Source organism: Ochotona princeps, chromosome 10 (assembly GCF_030435755.1).
Source record: "Ochotona princeps isolate mOchPri1 chromosome 10, mOchPri1.hap1, whole genome shotgun sequence".
Lineage (NCBI taxonomy): Eukaryota > Metazoa > Chordata > Mammalia > Lagomorpha > Ochotonidae > Ochotona > Ochotona princeps.
The window spans coordinates 31,850,722-31,870,529 of NC_080841.1; the positions used below are offsets into that span (position 1 = coordinate 31,850,722).

The 19,808-nt window shown below is 50.9% G+C and overlaps 1 protein-coding gene across 2 annotated transcripts in view; it reads left to right on the forward strand.

Moving 5' to 3' along the window:
- Positions 1–5,159: 5,159 nt before the first annotated feature.
- The window catches only part of EPHX1 (epoxide hydrolase 1), a 28,436-nt gene continuing 13,787 nt past the window's right edge, over positions 5,160–19,808 (forward strand). Inside the window, exons 1-2 of one of the 2 annotated variants that reach the window (XM_004578604.3) lie at positions 5,160–5,304; positions 17,372–17,559. In XM_004578604.3, coding sequence (XP_004578661.2) covers positions 17,377–17,559 — 183 coding nt within the window. In that variant the 5' untranslated portion in view covers positions 5,160–5,304; positions 17,372–17,376. Of the gene's footprint in view, positions 5,305–13,223; positions 13,351–17,371; positions 17,560–19,808 lie in introns of those variants that run through there. The other variant, XM_012930516.2, reaches the window with a different exon arrangement.

Genomic DNA, 19,808 nt, shown 5'->3' on the forward strand with positions numbered 1-19,808 from the left:
TAAAACAAGTCATCTACATAAGATCTAAAACTTTTCTAGAAGGAGGATATTTGGTCAGGTCAGCTATCACCTAACAGATGCCTATGTAAATTACCTTGCCCTCTTTACCTTGTACTTTTGCATGGGCAAGTTCCTGGATGCTGGGAATTCTACTTAGTTTGTGAGCTGATTGGTTGGTAGCATTATAAGCAAGTAGAGATGGTAACTACAAATGTTCTTGATTGTAGAAATCATTAGCACAGGTACATGTGTGCGATTGGCATTCTTATAAAATGCTGTCTCCAGGGCATTCTGTGTTCTTGCCTCCAGCCCTTTAGTCTCCCAGTGGATTTGTAATCTGTCTATCTTGAAGTTAATAATGCTTTCGTAACTGTGGGTGCTAGTTACTTTTGAGAATCTAGCCCCAATACCGAACCTGCACAGTCTGGTGCAGTCAGTGATCTTTAACTTGTCTCTGCTAAAGAATGTATTGGGCTGAATGAGGAGTTTCCAGAGAAGAGAAATGGGGTAGGAGCCCCTTGGTTCAGCAAGAATGCAGGAAAAGATTAAGGAAAGAGCAGCCTGTTGGAACTGACCCACAGTCTGGAACTTAGAATAATGAACATTTTATTTTTTAAATAAGATTTATTTGTTTGAAAGAGTTATGAAAGAGTTATTTCATCCCCTGGTTCACTCCCCCAATGGCTACAACATCCAGAACTGAGTCAGCCCAAAGCCAGGAGGCTGGAATTCCAGGGCGGGGTTCCACGTGAGTAGTAAGGACCTGGATAGTGGGCCAGCTCCCTCCACTTTCCTGAGTGCTTAACAACAAGTGGAACAGGTGGGATTTGAACCAGCACTCAGAATGTCATCCTCCCAGGTGGCAGCCTAACCATGTTGCTGTCCCCCCCCAAGACTTAAGTATCTTATGTGATCCCACTTCACCCTCTCAGTACAGTTAATAATCAAAATTCTGGTTATATTAGTAATGTCCACATAATTATGAATATATAAATCTTGTCCACTACACAGCCAAGCCATGTATGTATCATTGCTACAGTCTCTTTCTTAAGCAAATTTTTATTTTTTCTATAATCATCTTCTGTGCTTATTTTTATATATACTCCTCCTTAATTTTTTCCCCCAAATGTGCCATCGGAATCAAACCCACAAACGTCTTTGTCGTACCATGCTGGCTTCATTCTGCCTCCCAGCAGGTGTACAAGATTGTCAGGTTTGTGTCTCCTTTTCAGCACTTGATACTGTCTGTTGTTTTGCTGGTAGCCGTCCTAACAGCTGCCACCTGATATCATACTGCTTTTGACTTTTTTTTTCCTAATGATTTGTAAAGTTGAACATACTTTCATGCTTGTTGACCATTTTCTTTTCTCTCGAAAATATCTACCCAAGTCCTTTACCCATTTTAGAAACAGGGTGTTTGTTTTTATGTTGTAATCCTCTTGTTTTAACCTCACCGTCAAGGCTTATTTTCCACATAAGCTAACAAGTAAACCTGTTACTGTTTCATGGATGATGGCCAAAGAAATGAGACTGTTAGGTCAGAGGTAAAGAATTGTGTCGCTCATGACAAAAACCAAAGCCAAACTACCGCTGTGCACTAATAGGGCTGGAGGGGGTGATGTGCAGTTGAGAAAATAAGAGACAGACACAGATAAAGGCTACAAAAGCGAGTGGCCAGAGACAAGTTCTTTGAGGAAGGAGGCTGACCTGAAAGGCTCTCTGTCTCAGACTTTTATTAAACTGCTTGGGGAGTCAAATGATAGGACTTGATGTGGCACAAATGTTAATAGCTACACCTCATATTAATATTAACCAGCCAGTGTCAGTTGCTAGGAAGTCAGTATGTGACTGTCTCAGGGGTCTCTTGAAGCATACAGCCCTGTGTGCCCTTTAACTGTTGCCTAATTGCAGGACCCTTATCCACAGGCCTCGACCTTGGTCTCAGACTCTGGCCCACTTGCAGACCATTGCCTGCGGTTTGACCTTGGTCTCCAGCACCAACAGTCTTTGAACTCAAGATTCTAGATACAGTCTGTCCTCCTCCTTATCAAGTCACACTTAATTTTTGCAAACTACATGTGCACAAACCTTCATGTTTCTGTTGGTTTCTCTTGCCATGTCCTTCAAGATTGCTTGCGGCAAACCCAGCTCTGAGAAATGACCTTGGCAAAGAGTCAGGGAATGCAAGTCAGAGCCAGAACCTTAGTGTGGCGGCACACTGGGATCCGGCGGACTGCAAGTTCCAGCATCCACCTACTCTGCCTTCAGGTGTTTCTGATAACCTCTGGACCCTGAGACTATGTGTGTGTGTGTGAATAGATACACTGAATCAAATTTCAGAAATGATTTCCATTACTCTTTAAATATATCAACATATATATGTGTATGTGTTTAGATTTATTTTATTTGAAAGGCAGATTTACAGAGAGGAGAGACAGATCTTCCATCTGCTGATTCATTCCCCAAATGGCTGCTACAGCTGAGTTGATCCGAAGCCAGGAGCCAGGAGCTTCTTCCAGGTCTCCCATGTGGGTGCAAGGTCCCAAGGCTTTGGGCCATCCTCGACTGCTTTCCCAGGCCACAAGCAGGGAGCTGGATGGGAAATAGAGCAGCCAGGACACAAACAGTGCTTCCAGATGGAGGATAAGCCACTGTGCTGGCATCAATCAATATAATGTTACAGAATCAAGAATATTCACATAAGGAAACAATTGAACTTTCAAAATCAAGTTATTTAACATAATGCTATTACTTAATTATCTTCTTCAAATCACCCCAATTGTCCCAATAATAATTTTTGTGGGAGCTGTTTTGTTTCTAGCCCAGAATCCAGTCTAGAACAAAGTGTTGCAGTTCATTTTCATGATGGTTGCGTCTCCTTTCAGCAGAAGCACTGAACGTGTCCTTTTCTGTTAGGATGCTGACATTTCTGCAGAGTGAAGACAAGCTGGTTTTTAGGATGTTACTTAATTTGGGAGGGGGGGTTTCTCAAGATTATGTTCATATTGTATGTTTCGGGCATATGAGTGTTGCAGGTGTGTAGGGGCTGAGTCAGCGTTGGTAGTTCTCTTTCCATCTCCCCACAAAGTAAATATAAATAAAAAACTTTTTTGAAAAAATGTTTGTTTTGGTGAATAAGAAATTGATCTATACTTTTTTTTTAGATTTACTTATTTTTATTAGAAAGTCAGTATACAGATAGGAGGAAAGACAGAGAGGAAGATCTTCTGTCTGATGATTTACTCCCCAAGTGACCACAGCGGCCAGAGCTGAGCCATTCCGAAGCCAGGAGCTTCTTCCGGGTCTCCCACGCAGGGTCCCAAGGCTTTGGGCCGTCCTCAAATGTTTTCCCAGGCCACAAGCAGGGAGCTGGATGAGAAATAGGCCACTGGTACACGAACCAGCACTCATATGGGTGTGGATAAGTCGAAGACTTTAGCCACTTGGCCACCACGCCAGGCCCTGATCTACATTTTTTATCGAGTTGTCCCCAACACATTATTTTTCATTCTGCCCTCTGTACTTTGGAGCTTTCCGGAAGTTTACATTGGAGGAACAGCCTCCTTGTTTAAAAAAAAAGAAAAAGAATTTACTCAGATCATACTATTCCCACTCCTTAAACCTTGGCTTCTGATCAAAAGCAGTAAGATACGTGTGGGTTTTGCCTAGTTGCATTGAACTCTGACTTATTTGTGCATTGATTGTAAGTTGTGTTTTGCAGTATCTTGCCCTGCCTTAGATTTTAGAGTCTGATGCTCAGTGGATGATTAACCAGGAAGAGGGCACTAGGGTACAAGAGTGAAGTTGCTCTCTCAGGGCTGTGTTTCTTTTAACAAAAGTCACACAGTGCTATTTACACATAATTTACATGCCAAAAAACTCACCAGCTTCAAATATGTTGAATGGATTTTAGTATCACCAGCTTTAGAATATTCTAACTTTAGAATATTCTCATAATCACTGCATTTTAGGAGTAACAAAATTGAACCCTCTGGCCAGCACATTGCCTCAGTTGGCTAAATCCTCACCTTGCATGTGCCAGGATCCCATGTGGGTTCCAGTTCTAATCCCGGTGGCCCCACTTCCTAGCCAGCACTCTGCTTGTGGCCCGGGAAAGTAGTAGAGAATGGCCCAAGTCCTAGGGACCCTGCACCTGCACAGGAGACCTAGAAGAAGCTCCTGGCTCCTGACTTTGGTTTGACTCAGCTCTGGCTGTTGTGTCCATTTGCGGAGTGAAACAGCGGATGGAAAGCTCTTTCTGTCTCTGTAAATCTCATCTACCTTTCCAATAAAAATAAATCATTTTTTAAAAATGAGTCCTCTTGGCCTGGCATTATGGCACACAGTTTAAACTGCCACCCCGCCATCTCACATGAGCACAAATTAGAGTAGTGCCTGCTCCACTTGCGATGTGCCTGGGAAAGCAGCAGCAGATGGCCCACTCTGGGCATCCTGCAAGGCATGTGGGAGACGCTAATGGGGTGCCAGGCCCCAGGCTTCTACCTGGCCTAGTCTTTTGGGGAGTGAATCAGAAAGCAAAGCTTTACTGGTGAAGGGGCCACAGGCTTGGAGGTGAAAGGAGTGAGTTCAGTGTTTGCTGGCAGGAAAGCGCCTCTCAGTGAAGATAGGATAAGCAGCAGGGTTGAAGGGCAAGGATGGGAAACAAGCCAAGGTCTCCCACAACAAGCCCTGCGCACGGGGCCTCTTAACTTTGGTCTGTCCACTTTATCTTGATGTTTATTACTGAAACAGCTGCAGCTCTGAGTGCGTGGGAGGTGGGAAGGGCAAGTTGGCTCGGTATGGAGGACGTAGCTGAGCCATGATGGGTCCCGGGATTGTCACTGTTACAGAAGCCAAGATCATGGGCGACCTTGGGTTTGGGGGCACGAGGGGATCTCAGCGGCCCTGACCTCGGGCTCTGTTGGAAGGCAAATGGTTGCTTTTAAATCTCCCAAAGTGTCACGAAACAACCCCTTTATAAATTACGAAGACACACAGCAAGCTTGAGCTTTTGCGTTTTCGATTCAGCTGACCGCGGTGCAAAATCAAACAGCTGAACTAGTTTCTGAACGCGGGCGGCTCTTTGAGGAGCCCGTTTTTCTCGAGCCGAGGCGGAGCTCCAGGTGAAGAGGCTTTCTCAGGAGGCTCAGGCACGGAGCGGGACCTGGGCCAGGGAACGCCCCGCTCCGGGGTCGGACCTGGGCGGGGACTACGCCGAGGCTGCGGAAGCTGGGGCGAGAAGGACCCGGGGAGCCCGTGGAAACGCACGTCCGTTGCCGCCGCCGGAGCCTGCGAGCCCAGACCGTAAGCCCTGGGGCCGGGAGGGACGGCGCTCCCAGGCGGTGTGTGCGCTTCGGGCTCCGCCGGGACAAGGACCGGGGCCGGGCCGCGGTCGATAGGCGCAGCAGGACTTGCAGCTAGGCCATCCTCGCGCTTCGGAGTCGTGGCCCGAGCCAGGGGCCTGGTGCGTTTCGCGTGGCCACCCGCTGTCCCCACCGGGCTGCAGGCCAGGAAGAGGCCGCCCAGGGTGCTGCGAGCCGCTGGAGCGGGAGGAGGGTCCGGACGAGAGAGCCGCCGCCGCCGCAGGAGTGCGCGAGCGCACTGGTGGTCCCCCGAGAATCTCGCCCTTGGTTGGCCCGGGCTTCCTTCTCAGCTCCCCCCTTTTGCCCCTGCCCCGTCTGAGAACTTGGGGTCTGTGGGGGCCTTTCGGCTGAGTTGTCATCTGAATTTTGACTAATTGCGTGCCCCCTTCCACGCCTCCTGTTGTCAACTGTGGGCTTCACCAAGCCTAGATCCACGCCGGCTCCTCCCAGCTGTGGGTGCAGCTGGAAGGCAGGAGCACTCCCAGCGTGTGCCCTGCAGGGGCTTGATGAGCCGGTGCCTACCATTATGAAGGACTGGGCCTTGGGCCTGCCGGCCCTGCCGCCTCTCGGCCCAATTTAAAATAAACATTTTTGAAGTGTAACATTGTTTTCTCGGGTGAGGCTAGCTTCCTTCATCAGCCTTTTCCACGCCCCGCGAGGTCTGGCTCAGCTGCTAAAACCGGGGGAGTGCTCTGCAAACAGTTTTGTTTTGAGTTTCCCCTGAACGGAGGAGGGCCTCCAGCGACTCTAACTTTCCAGGGATTGGTGTGGGCTCTGCTTAGGGGGCTGCTGGCTCTGAGCCCTTCCTTGCCCCGGGGGGGGGCAGCAGCAGACAAACCTGGCAGGGTGTGTGTTTTGGGGGGTGGGTGTGGACTGTAAACAAAGGAAACTTAGGAGACGAGTTATGCAACTGAAAACATGCAGGATTACAGCGGGAAGAGGATGGGCCCAAGGAGTTGGGGAGTGGCCAGGGGGCGGCTCCGTGGCAGCTGAAGGCAGGGTGAGTATTAGACCCTGGGGCAGGAATAGGCCAGCATCGGTGACCTTCCTGGCCACACTAGGGTGGGTGACCCTTTGCAGAAACTGGAGCATTCTCGCAGGAAGCCAGGGGGCCCTAGGAAAGGGGGGCTCTCCCACAGGATGGAACTGTGGCTGAGGCTTCTGGGCCCCACCAGCAGGACAGCCTGTGTGCTCTCAGCTGGCCTCAAGCACTTGGTCAACACTTGCTCAGCAGAGGGGCCCGCTGGCAAGCACCTTTAGGGAAGGGGCTGCTTCACCACTGGCAGCAATGGAGTGTGTCCCGTGCCCCCCATTCCTGCCATGTCCTACTTCCTCTCTGATGTCTCAGCCCAGGGTCTCAAGATACCCATCTACCACTACACCCAGGGTCACCAATACCCAGTGCCTCTCCTGCCACCAGCATAAGAGTCACCATGCCCCAGCTCACCTGGCACCTGAATATGAAGAAAGGGACTGCCCAGACTCCACGTCTCAGTTGTGCCTGAGAGACACAGGAATATGCAAGTGGCTGAGCCTGCAAAGCACAAGCTGGCCCCACTGAAGCCCACTGTTGGCATTCCTCCCTGCCAGGCAGCACCGGCTGCAGGAGGAGGATCGCCCTAGAGAGAGGGTCTGGCTGTTCGTAAGGCTATGCCCTTGCCAGCCTGCCTGCACCTCAGTTAAAGGGCAGAACTGGGCGCAGCTGCCTGCACAGCTCCTGGCGCTCCCACACCGGTGGTGCTGTGGATGAGTCCAAAAGGGAACTTGGAGAAAGGCCACATGTAGCTGGGGAGGAGTCGGCTTTGACAGGGCCTGTGTGGGCCCAGGCTCAAGGCTGGAGAGTCCTGGCACAGTCACGGTGCCTCCTGGGGTCACTCCCTACGACTGCCTTTGCTGGTTCTTGGCTGACTGCTGAGTGTGCATGGACTGGGCTGGGAAGGTGAGGAGGTTCCTACTAGGTTCCAGCACTTATATGCACACACACACACACACACACACACACACGCTCCCCCTGGCCGGTCAAGTGCAATTGGACCTCAGTGATGGAACTGAACACTGTCACTGCCTCCAGGCTTTGTTTGCTTTCCTGGGCGAGGTCCCAGGTCATCTTACCCATGCTCACACGGCCCGACCCCGCTGCCAGACCACATGCCCACCACACTACCACCTCACTGCCCCTCTTCCCATTGACCAGTGGGCACTGCTCTCCTCAAGCCCTAACTTAGCACATCCCCCCACTCCCACCTATATCGCCCCCACCCCACAGCAGAGCCACACCTAGCTGAGAGGGCTGGCTGGTCATGGGGGACAGTGCCCTCTGCACTTCCCAGAAAATTCTCTTGCTGACCCAGACTGGGACTGCAGGCTCATTTCTCAGAAGCGTTGTGCTGCCTTCAGCCTTGAGAAGGTTGAGGGTCTTTCTAGCGTATATCAGACTGGTCAGTTCGGGCCAATCAGCCTCTCTAAGCTTCCTTTTAATTCTTTTTAAAACAGTTGTTTGTTTGAAAGGCACAGTTAGATCTCACGTCCACTGCTTTACTCCCCAAGTGGCCACAATGGCCAGAGCTGGGCTGACCCAAAGTCAGGAAACCAGAACTTGACCAATGCCCATATGGGATGCAGGTAGCAGTTCACATGCTATGCCACTGCACCAGACCCCATTTTAATTGTCTTTAACACTGAAAAAAAAAAAAAGAAAGAAAGAAAAAGCTACCTCCTGCCTCTTAGGGGGCTGTGTTACATGGGTGATGAGTTTAAAGAATCTGCCCACCCCATGGCACAGTCCAGCACTTCCTGGGGGGTGTGCAGTCCTGGGGGCCCAGAGACCTCCTGAATCTCTTCAGTTTACCTGTGGCTGCACTGTGAGCCATGCCAGCTGTGGAAGCCCAGGAGCAGAAGGTTCAGTGTCTGTCTCTGGGGAGTCTCAGATGGCTTGTCAGTGCTCCACAGCCAGGCCCCTCTACGCCTCTTCTGGCTCCGGGTAGGGGGACTTGGTATCTGCAGAGAATAAGAGAATTACTAGCCCAGTTGTAGCCACCAGGCAGGGCACAGCAGCCAGCTGAGCTGGGAGGCTGTCGGAGATGGGAAGATGTCCACTGGAGTGGTTTTTGCAGCTTGAACATTGCCACCAGTAAATGAACCTGCAGTGAGTTAACAGCCCAGAGCATTGCTCAGAACTGTCCCCAGCGCCCTGCTAGAACCCACCTGCCCTGCTGCTCCAGACAGGAAAGCTGGAGGGTTACCCAGCAGCCAGTGCTCTCGGGTTACAGGCTCAGTGGAGGAGCTGCTGGGGCCGGTTGTTTAGGGAGGGAAGGGAGGCCCAGAAGGCACCAGTGGTGGGGAGATGCAGTCTGTGTCTCCTGCGGGCCTGTCCTGGCCCCTGCCACAAAAGTTGGCTGCCTCCAAAAGAAAGCCCACACAGGGGGATGAACATCTTTTCTTTCTAGGCAGTGAATCGTGTTGCCCTGCATGGTTTAGACCCTATGGAAAACTTGGGCAGAGTTCTTACTCTAGAGCACAGGGGAGGCAGAATGAAGAAGCATGCCTGAACCCTGCAGCCTGAAGACAGCCTCTCACCCACCTGAAAGCAGGTTTGTGTGTGCAGTCCTCATTCATCCTTTCAGGCCCTTCTCAGCAGGTGGTGGAACCTGGGCTGGAGAGGCTGGGGCCCTGATGGAATTCTAGCTTGTGTTTCCGAACAGACTCAGCCTTATTGCCAGCCCCTGACAGTGTCCACTGCAGGGCCAGTCTCAGATTGCGAGCCTCCTGTGTGTCTCTCCCCATACACAGAGATGGGCTGGGCTGGGAGTTTCTGGGGCGGCCCTACCCCACAGCCCTTTTCTATTTTCAGTTACCTCTGTCTTACCTACAGAGCCCAGTTTCCTCTCCCCCCGGTTGCTGGCTGCAGGCTGTTCTCATGGGGCTCAGCTCCAGGGCTTGCACAACAATGAATAAGGCCTTTGGCCTGGTGTAGAGTCCAAAGATTGGGGTGTGTGTGTGTGGAGGGGGGTTCTTTCCGTGTGTCCTGGGCCAGGCTGCAGACCAGAGCAGTCTCTGCTGGAGGGAGCAGGGCAAGGATGCCCATGGCTTGGACAGCCACTAGGGGAGCCTGTGGCAACAGCGTATGCCCATCCTGCCCTGGCACAGAACCAAGCCATCTACTTCTGCCTGTCCGTGAGCTGTCTGTCCATGCCGTTTATCTCTATGGAGGGGCCACGAGCTGAGGAGGGAACAGGGCCAGCCAGCCTGGGGAGACCCCCATGCACGCCACCCTGTGGGACTGATTATTTTCCCTTGCTCCGTGTGCCCCCACAGCTTGCTGCCAGAGTGGCAGAAATCCCCCAGCAGGAGCGCAAGTCCAGATTCACTGTCAGGAAGATGGCAGCTTGTTGGAGGGAAAAATCCCTGTGAGCAGGGCCAGGCCTGCCCAGCCATCACGGCTTGTGCACTCCTTTTTGACCTTTGTTCTGGAAAAATCCCTGGTGTGCTTTGGGCTAGGTTCAGGCAAACGGTCAGTGCTGAGTCACCGTTAGCTAGTTCCCTGCTCTGGGTTTTGGAGCATTTCCTAGTTCTGAGAGTCCAGCTGCTTGCCTGGGTTAGGGGGTGGGAGAGCTTCCCAGCTCACGCAAGAGATTGGGCCCAGGCCTCAGCTTTTTAAATCCAGAACTGCTATTGGAGGTGCTCCCAGTATGCTCTTCTCCAGTCTCCTTCTTCGGGCAGACTTGCCGTAGTGCCCCATGCCACCTGCTCAGCCCCCTGCCTGCATGTTATAGTCCATCTCTACAAACCCAGAACGAGAAGTCTCAAGGAACATCCAGCCATTGTTCTGTGCAAACATTCTGATAATTTCCTTTCCTGTTGATTTTTTTTATGTTCAGTCTCAAGTTCAACAAATACTTAGCATCCAGTCCTGATCATGCATGCAGCAGAGCCTGAGCAGGCGTGGTCTGTCCTTTGAAGAAGGAGTCCACGTGCAGTGGGGGAGGCCGCTGTCCATGATCACAGAGTTGTGAATGGTGACAAGGCGAGGCATGAGAGGTGTGCCGAGCTCGCTCAACGGGACATGAAAGACAAGGGCAAGTTAAGGAGCCAGGGAGAGGAAACAGCACACAAAGACCTGCGGTGGGAGGGGGCATGTGACCGAGCAGCAGGACCCCTGCAGTCCGCGCTGAAGTGCCCCGGCTGAGTTCTGGTTGCAGCTGCCAACTGCAGCCTCTTGATGCAGGTCCCGGGAGGGCACACACAGTGGTTCAGGTGACTGGGTCCCTGCTATACCTTCAGGGAAGATCCGGATTGAGTTCCTGTTCTTGGCTCCCCTTACCCCCATTGCAAATGTTTGGGGAGTAAACCAGTGGGGTGGGATCACTGTCTCTTTCTGAATAACTGAAAGAGGACAATGAGGGGTGGCTGGAACCCAGCAGAGTGGGGATGAAGTAGGCATTCAGCTACATGGACTTCGAAGGCCACGTGAGCTCTCTGGGCGTGTGCACAGGCAGCAGTGGGAGTAGTAGAAAGTACATGCGTTTGGTGAAGGCACAAAAGTTCATCCAGTGGAATCAGTCCTTGTGGGGGTTGCTGTGAACTGAGGGAAGTGGCCACAGAGGGGGGTGGGGGTGTTCTTTGGTCCACCCAGACAGAGCCTGCATTTTTTGTTCCATGAAACAGGGAGGTCTTGTCATGCCAGTGCATATTTGCCTAACCCCCTTTTTTAAATTTGTTTATTTTTCTTGAAACAAACAAATGTCAAAAGACAGAGACCTTCCATCCACTGACTCATTCCACAAATGTCTGCAACAGCCAGGGTTGGGCCAGCCCAAAGCCGGGAGCCAGAAGCTGTGTCCAGGTCTCCCATGAGGGTGGTGGAGATCCAAATACTTGGGCCAGGCTCTGCTGCCTTCCCAAGCACCTTAGTGGAAAGCTAGATTAGAAGCAAGGCAGCCGGGCTTGGCAGGATGGCCTAGTGGCTAAGGTCCTCGCCTTGATCCCATATGGCCGCTGGTTCTAATCCCGGCAGCTCCACTTCCTCTCTATCTCTCCTCCTCTCAGTATATCTGACTTTGTAATAAAAATAAAATAAAATCTTTAAAAAAAAAAAAAAAAACCAAGGCAGCCAGGATTCAAACTGACTCTCCAATGAGATGCTAGTATCTTAGACAGTGGTCTAACCTGTTGTGCCACAGCACCAGGCCCATCTGCTTCTCCCCCAACTGCCCCACCTTCTGCATAACATTCCATTGTACTAATAGTCCCCAGCTGGTGAGCATTTGTTTCCAATCTTGGGACATTTCCAATCCAGCTCATTTCCAATCCTGGTATTCTTACGCTTGCACACCTAACTCAAGCCCCACCACACATGCTGTTGTGCAGCTGGCTTATTGAGTTCAGCATTGTGTTGTGGCTGGGTGCATCGTGTGTCATGTGTCAATGGTGCCTCTTGCTGTGGTCTGTTGTGGGTGGGCTTTAGGGTCATTTGTCTAGCTCTGTGAACACTTTGAGAAACATGGGCACACGTGGGTCTATATCTGGGAATGGAACTGCTGAGTCCCAGAGGTGTGTAGCTGGTTCTTGCAGAAACTGCCAAGCAGTTTTCCTGAGTAACTTACCAAAGTCTGCCCTTCCTCTGTTGTATATCCTCCAGGAGCTACTCTGGGTGTTTTGCTTTGCTTCCAGTTTTGGTGATACCCTCCACACCACATACCCCCTTCTACTCTACCGGTAGTGACTGGCAGCACCATCAGGTCTGGAACCCCAGGCTCCCAGCTTCAGGCTGGTGGGTGCACAGACTCTGTGTGCAGATGCTAAAAAAATAAATAGAAGACTGTTTCACTAGGAGAGGGAGAGAGGGACAGGAACCTGCTGGGGAGGCAACCGGAGCCCCAGTAACGGGCACCCCGACCCCCATCGTGGTCATCCTGGCCAGGGAGCAAGCACGTGTGTATGAACTGGGGGAGCAGCAGACTTGGGCTCAGCAGTAACCCCCTGGTGACCTTAAGCAGAGGCATTTAATGTCTCTTAGCCCCAACCCAATGAATTTGTGTGACCTGCTGGCTCCACAGCCCTGCTGTGTCTGCCTTGTCCGGGAGCTAAGTGGCCGGGGCAGGGTTCTGTCTTAGTGGGCCCCCAGCCTTTGCTTTCTGCACACTGAGAATAAAGCAGCAACCCTACTAAGAGAGCTCCGGAGGGCTGGTAGGAAGGCTTGAGGCTGCACGCAGGTGCTGGGTGGGGAACAGGATGGGAGGAGGGGTGAGGGACAGCCAGGGAGTGAATGTGCCTTACCACAAACTCTAATCCTTACTGTTGCTGTGTGAGTTGGAGCAAAGTCTTTGCCTTCACAGATTCTTCACATAAAAAAGTGGAAAGGAAGTCAACTTCTATGAATTGTGGCTTCCTAGTGGACAGGTTTACACTTGCAGTGGTTCCTGAAAGCCCTTGGACAGTCCACACCTGCTGCTAACACAGGGCTAAATCTGGAACACCCTCATCATGTGCGTTTACTATCCACTTGTGAACAAACCGCTGCCAGCACGTGGCACATTAGCAGTCTGCAGTAACACCTGTTCTCTAATCTGATGGCAGTGGCATTAAGACACTGCCCTGATTCTCTTAACTAGAACGCAAGAGAAAGTTTTTTCATTCTTTATGATTGCTACCTTGCCCGCCACTTAAATGAACAATACTCAGGGCAGTGCTGACAACAGCCACCATAATGCTCCTTGTCTTGGATCCCCTGTGCTCAGGTGGGACCTGAGCATGAATCTTTTCAGCCCTGTGTCCCTGGGGCCATGAGAGTTCAGTTTGCTGTTTGAAGTCCAAGGGAGATAACTGTGGTGTGGGCATCCAGTCAGCTGAGTCAGCAGGACTGTGTAGTTATAGAAAGGCAGCGAGGAGTGGGACGGGCACCACAGTCTGCCCTGCCTCGACCACGGCTCGCAGCTCTGCTTCCCTGGGAGGCGAGCACAGGGTGACTACACTGCGCCCTTGTCAACAGGTAAGAGCGCTCGGCCAGGCAGAAGGGAGAGGTGGACCGTGGGGAGTCCTCCAAGACTCCACAAAGGGTTCATAGTGTGAGGAGGAACTATGCATGGCCTTCAGATTCTGTTGCACTGAAATAAGTGTGTCTTCCAGTTCTGTTTCCACACCCTTCCTGAGCTACCCTGGTGTGTCCCTGGGGAGGTGCTGGTGGGGCTTCTGGCCTGCCTATGCTGAGGTCTGGTATAAAGAGGGCTACTCCCTGATGACTGCCTGTTTGCTACCGGGGTCTACACAATTGGCACAAATATGACAAATATTGGTGAAATGTTTTGCTGTGTTGGGCATTGCACTGGGGCTGGATGGAAGCTGGTGACGGGGACAGACACAGTCCCTGCTTTGTTGAGCTAGTGTCTGTCACCACCCACCTGGCTGCTGGGTGAGCTGTGCCCATCTGCTCCTGCTGCAGGGGGCAGCCTGGCCTTGCCTCCCCTCCTCCCATACGCTCCTCATGCCTGCTGCTACCGCTGAGGCTGGAGGAAAGGCCTGTGCAAGTATTTGTTTCTGAATTCCTAAAAATAAGAAGGAACTGATGAGTTGCCGTGCTCCAGGAGCTGGGGCTGTGCCTGTTGGTACCTAGGATTGTGAGAGGACAGCTGTGGCCCCGATCTGTCTTGACTAGGGCAAGGACACACACCCACATGACCCTGGACCACATCTCTGACGCAGATGTTGGAAGCCTGCTTCGTGAACTTTCAGTAAACAATGAGTCGCTGAGACCTTGAGCCAGTTCAGAATTTCACAACCCAAAGAGGGAGAAGTGTTGGAAGCTCCAGGCTGGGTTCGCTAAGCGCAATTCCCAGGAGGAAGGCGGTGGTGGGTTCCTAAGACATGAAATTGACAGTGAACCTGGAGAGGCAGGGCTGGGGGCTACTTAATGAAAGTTGTTGTGATGAAAATGTGGGGTGACAAGGTCGGTGCTCTAGGGGAAGGGCCAGGCTCAGGTTACACTCTTGCTTGACTGTATGGGAGCTGGGAGGTCGGTAGCACCACTGACAAAATCAGGGCACTTCCAGACAGCTTTTTGCCAGAGTCCAGCTCCAGCCGAGAGTTCGGAGCTCGGGAAGGGTGTGTGGAGTCGGCGATAAAGAAAGACACAGACACTGACACTTGGTGCGTTCTCACAACAGCTCAAGAAGAAGCTGTCCTTTTTATTTACTCAGACACCTCACAAGCCTCTGCAGAAGCAACTAATTATTCTATTTTTACTTCAATGCTAAGGGAGCATGTAGACATTTGGTCACTCTGTCCGCACTTCAAGGCTAAGCAGGTGTCCCCAGAGATAATTCTTTAAAACACTGTATTCATATTCTTCAAAGCAAGCCATTATTCATTCTTCAACAGTAGCCATGGAGCGGCAGCCAGGACTCCAAGGCCAAGGCACATGCGATTACCTGCTAATCAGTAGTACATTCCTACCACATTTCAATTTCTACAATTTGCTCATTATTCAATGGGAAAATAGTTTACAAGGGGAAAAAATATAATTCTAAAAACAAAAATTACAAATATTAAATCCCTCTACAACTATAGACCCTGCAACCCCATAAATAAAACAATAATCAAAAACATTTTTCTTTAATAAAAGCATCCTTAATTCCTCTAGCTAAAAATTATAAAAGCGGCTAAAACAGCTACATTTTCTATGCTCCAAAAAATTTCAAAAACAGGCTAGCCTATAAAATAACAATAACTATATTTATTGCCGTAGCAATTTCAGCTCTCACTCCCATCACTTGCATTCCCGTGGGTCCTCTGGGTGCTACCTGACTGGCCAGGCCCTGGAAAGGAGGCAGATCCACCTCACCTGTGACCTCCTGTCTTCCTGCTGCCTCCTGGCCTTAAACCAGTCATTATTTTAGGGCAGGGCACTCATGCAGTGCCCCCAACAGCTTTTCCCAGTCAAATTGCCACTGTCCTGCCAGAAGGGAGCAGGTGCCAGCCCCAGCGGACCTTCTGTGGAGCACCTTGGCTGGGCCTCTCTAGGTGGTATTTCTAGAGATGACCCCCAGGTCCTGTGCTTAGTATTGCAGCTCTGGGCCAGAGCACGTCTCGGGTCCCTCCAGATGCAGAACACAGAGCAGGTAGTGACCAAGGGTGTGCAAGCCGTAGCTCTCACTGTCTGTTGGTTGCAAAGCCCGACCTCCTCTCCCTTCCGCCCCTGAGAAGGATGTCTAGGGAGGCAGACAGAGAATGGGGGAGACAACAAAAGGCAGGTGAGTGTCTGTGGAATGACTTAGGTGAGTCCCTGGAGATGGCCAGTGCCAGGGACCCTGGGAGGAGACCAGGCCCAAGGGTGTGGGTTTCTCTGTGGTGGCGCGGATATTCTAAAATTGGCTGTGGCTGTAACCGGACATTATCTGCACTACATGCTTACGTGGGTGAGCTGTACCAGATGGGGGTGTGCCAGAGACCTACTCCAGCCAAGTTTAGAGCTCGAGGAAGCATGTGGAATTGGAGAGGGAAAGAAAAACACAGACCAAACTGCTATATTGTGATGCTCATAATGGTTGCTCAGGAAAGCTGCCTTCTTTATTTATACAGAAATTGTCACAAGCTTTTACACAAACCCCCTTACTTTAGGGTCAAGCAGGTGTTTTTCTTTTAAAGACAGTCCTGCACATCACGTCCTTAAAGGCAGGTCATTATGCATTCTGACCCTGCAGCCAGGAATTCCTCAGCTGGCAGCACATATTAATCAGCAATACACTCCTACTACATTTCTCTTTCTACAACTTATCATTGAAAGGAGAAAATATATATAGAAAAAAACAGATCAGTAACAAAAACTTGAAACATGAATTCCCATTACACTCACGTGTATAACCCCTTAATCAGTTTGAAAGCATGTCTCTATAATGTTAGTACAAACATCCTTGCGTTCCTCTAGCCAAAGGGTTATGGGAGCAACCAGGACAGTACACTGTCCATGTCCAAACAGGTTAACCCTTAGTTTACAGCAACTTCATTCATCACAACAGTTTGAGGGGTGCAGTCATGCATCAAATGGATTTCTCATATTCCCATCATTTTAGTCAACTTTTGAGATACTCATCAAGCCATTTCTCAGAAGCCATGTTACGTCTCTGGGCCAGGTTACAGAGTAAGATATTCAGGAATGGTATGAGCTTTGAAATCCAATTGTACTCTTGTGTGCGTTGATTCTCATAAATTGTTAAAGGCCCACTCACCAAGACATTATTAATGACATTAGTTCCTAAGTTCCAACAGTTACAGAAACCATCTCATGTCCAGGCAAAGGGGGTGAAACCACATTGAAGTGGTTGGAGAAACATCCACCAGGCCCTGCCATACAGCTGGAAGCTCCCTGCGGCCTTGCCAGCGGAGAAACCATTCTCTTTACACTTCTGAGTTGTTTACCCCAACTGCATGGCTGCCAGCAGGGGTGCTGTGAAAAGTGCACAGAAAATGAAATTCAAAGTATATGTGGATTTTCCCTCAAGGTTCTGAAGTGCCCTCATGCATGAATTATACTTCATGCATGAGGGCACAAGACAGGTGCGCTGCACCTGGGATTCCTGACATTGCCTCACAGAAACCTCAGGGACCGGCCCCTCTCAGGGAGCAAGGAAGGGGCAGAGACACACAGAAATCTCCGCCCCCATGGGGGTGTGACTTGCAGAAGCTTCTGGAACAGAAGGCCTCAAACACAGAAAACCTCAGAAATGTTGCTTCCAACAGCTACTGCCCAGGACCGCTCGGAAGCCAGCCTGGGTCTCTCTTTTCCCAGCATACAACTGGGAACTCAGTGGGATTATGAGTGAGGCCTCTCTGTTGTCAGGCATTTTTTGAGGTCTATTTTCTAGGACACATATAAAGGAAATCGGGTTGGACAGGAGAGAAACCAGGGAGGAGCTAGTGAAAAACTGGGTGTCTCCAACTCTGGAAGGGTCCAGGGGCCATAGCCAGGCTTGGCAGGGTGGTCCCCTGCAGCTGATGGCTTATCCCTCCCCTTGTAGGAGCCATGTTGCTGGAACTTCTCCTCGCCTCGGTGCTGGGCTTCTTCATCTACCGATTTGTCTATGGAGACAAGGAGGAGACTCTGCCCCTTGATGATGGCTGGTGGGGGCCAGGATCAAGGCCCTCAGGCAGGGAGGATGAGAGCATCCGTCCCTTCAAGGTGGAGACGTCCGACGAGGAGATCAAAGTAAGGGCTGGGACCAGGCTTGGGGCTTGGGCTGGGTGGTGTTGGGAGAGCAAGGGGCACAGCCTTTCTTGGGAGCATTTCTGTTCCCCCTTCTCCCAGGTGCAGGGTGCAGCTGGCTCCAGAAAGGTGTGCCCAGCTTCCCTACCCTATAGCTTCTCCTTTCCTCTGCCCAAGGCCAGCCATGCCCAGGCAGGAGAGGGAGTGCCAGCTGGCTCCAGCTGCAGGCTTCAAAGGTCACAGAAAGCACTTCTCACCTCCTGTGAGCCCCACCTGAAAACCTGGGCAGGAACTTGTGTGGGAAAAAGTGAGCAGGTTCCTGTCAGGGCCAGGTGGAAACCCTGAGGGGAAACACACAGCCCTAAGGATGCCAAGTGTACCATTCATGGTCAAGTACAGTCCCTGCAGCCATCCCGTTGGGTAAGGACGTGTCCCTGTCTCACACAGGCGGTGAGGGGAGCTCAGAGAGGCAGAGCAGATCATCCAAGGGGGAGCAGGGCCAGGAGCAGAAGGGCTTGGCATTTGGTCCGTCTGCAGCACACAGAACCAGAGGCTGGAAGGAAGTGACTCCTGCTCTACCTAGTGTGTGGGAGAAGACAACAGTCCTCCCCTCAGGCACGTGCCATCCAGTAAGTGAGAGAAGAGGCAGAGAAAGTAGCAGAGATAAGTACTGTGAGAAATGCCAAGGGCAAGTCAGGAGTGATGAGGAAGAAGGGTTCTAAAAATAGAGCTGAGCCAAACCCAAGAGAGGAGGTGGGGCTAGAACTTGTTAGGACCTAGCTGTTGAAGGTGGCTGCAGAGCCCTGCGGGAGAGCCCACAGTGGCTTCTTAGGCTCCTCTGGGGAGCAGGCCCTGGGCACAGTGGCACATGAGGAGCTGCCCCTTCCCTTCCGGTCTGTAATGTTTATTGAGACAGAGCGCCAACCTCCCCACGTTGAGTGCTGCTCGTGTCATGGGTAAACAAAACGGAGCCTCTAGGCCAACAGGAGTTTGCCACCTGTTCCTGTGGACTAGGAGTAATTCCACATTTTTATTTTTTAAAATTTTCATTTATTTGAAAGGCAAACAGGCATAGAGAAACCTGTCTTCTGGTTCACTTTCCAGATGCTCGCACCAACCAGGTGTGGGAGCTAAGTGCGAGCTGGAGCTCCATTCATGTCTCCCACAGAAGTGATGGGGCCCCAAGTCCCTCAGCCATCACCAGGTGCTCAGAAGCTGGATTGGAAGCAGAGCTGAGACTGGGACCCAGGCCCACTGAGTGGGTTGCAGGCAAATGTCTGTTCCCAGGGTCACGTTTTTAAATGTCTGAGGGAAAGTCAAGAATATTTTATGACATGTGAAAATTGTATGGCATACAGGTTTTTGTGTTTGAAGATTTTTTTTTTCTTAAAATTTATTTGGAAGAGGTAGAGAAACAAATTTTCCATCCACTGCTTCATTCCCCATGTGACTGCCACAGAAAGGCCCGAGCCTCGCTAAAACCAGGAGCTTCATCCAGGTCTCCCACGCAGGTGGCAGGGTTCCAAGGCTTTGGACCATCCTCTTCTGTCCCTTCTCAGACCATGAGCAGAGAGCTGGATGGGAAGTGAAGTAGCCAGGACATGAACCAGTACCCATATAGAATGCCAGCACTGTAGGCAGAGGCTTAACTATACCACAATGCTGGCCCCCAAGTGAAACTTGAAAAAAAAAATTTTTGTTTTTATTGGAAAAGCAGATCAGATTTGAGAGAAGGAGAGAAAGATCTTTCGTCCACCAGTTCACTCCTCAAGTAGCCACAATGGCTGGAGTTGAGCCGATCAGGAACCAGAAGCTTCTTCCGGGTCTCCCACACAGGTGCAGGATCCAAGGCTTTGGACCATTCTCTGCTGCTTTCCCAGGTCACAAGCAGGGAGCTGGATTGGAACAAACACAGTTGTTCCCACTTATCTGCCTATTGTCTCGAGCTATTCTTCCACTATGAGGACAGAATGGAATAGTTTAATTCAGGGATCCTAAATTATTTACCATCTGACTCTTTAAGGAAAAAGCTTGTGATATTAGTCTTTTTAAAAGACTAATTTATTTGAAAGACAAAGTTACAGAGTGGGGGAGATCTTCGATCTGCTAGTTCACTCCCCTAAATGGCCTCAGTGGCCAGGTCTGGATACCTGGTCTCTCGAGATGGGTGGTAACAGGAACCCATGGATTCAAGCCACATCTGCTGCTTTCCCAGGTGTATTAGCTAGGAGCTGGATCAGAAGTGAACAGTC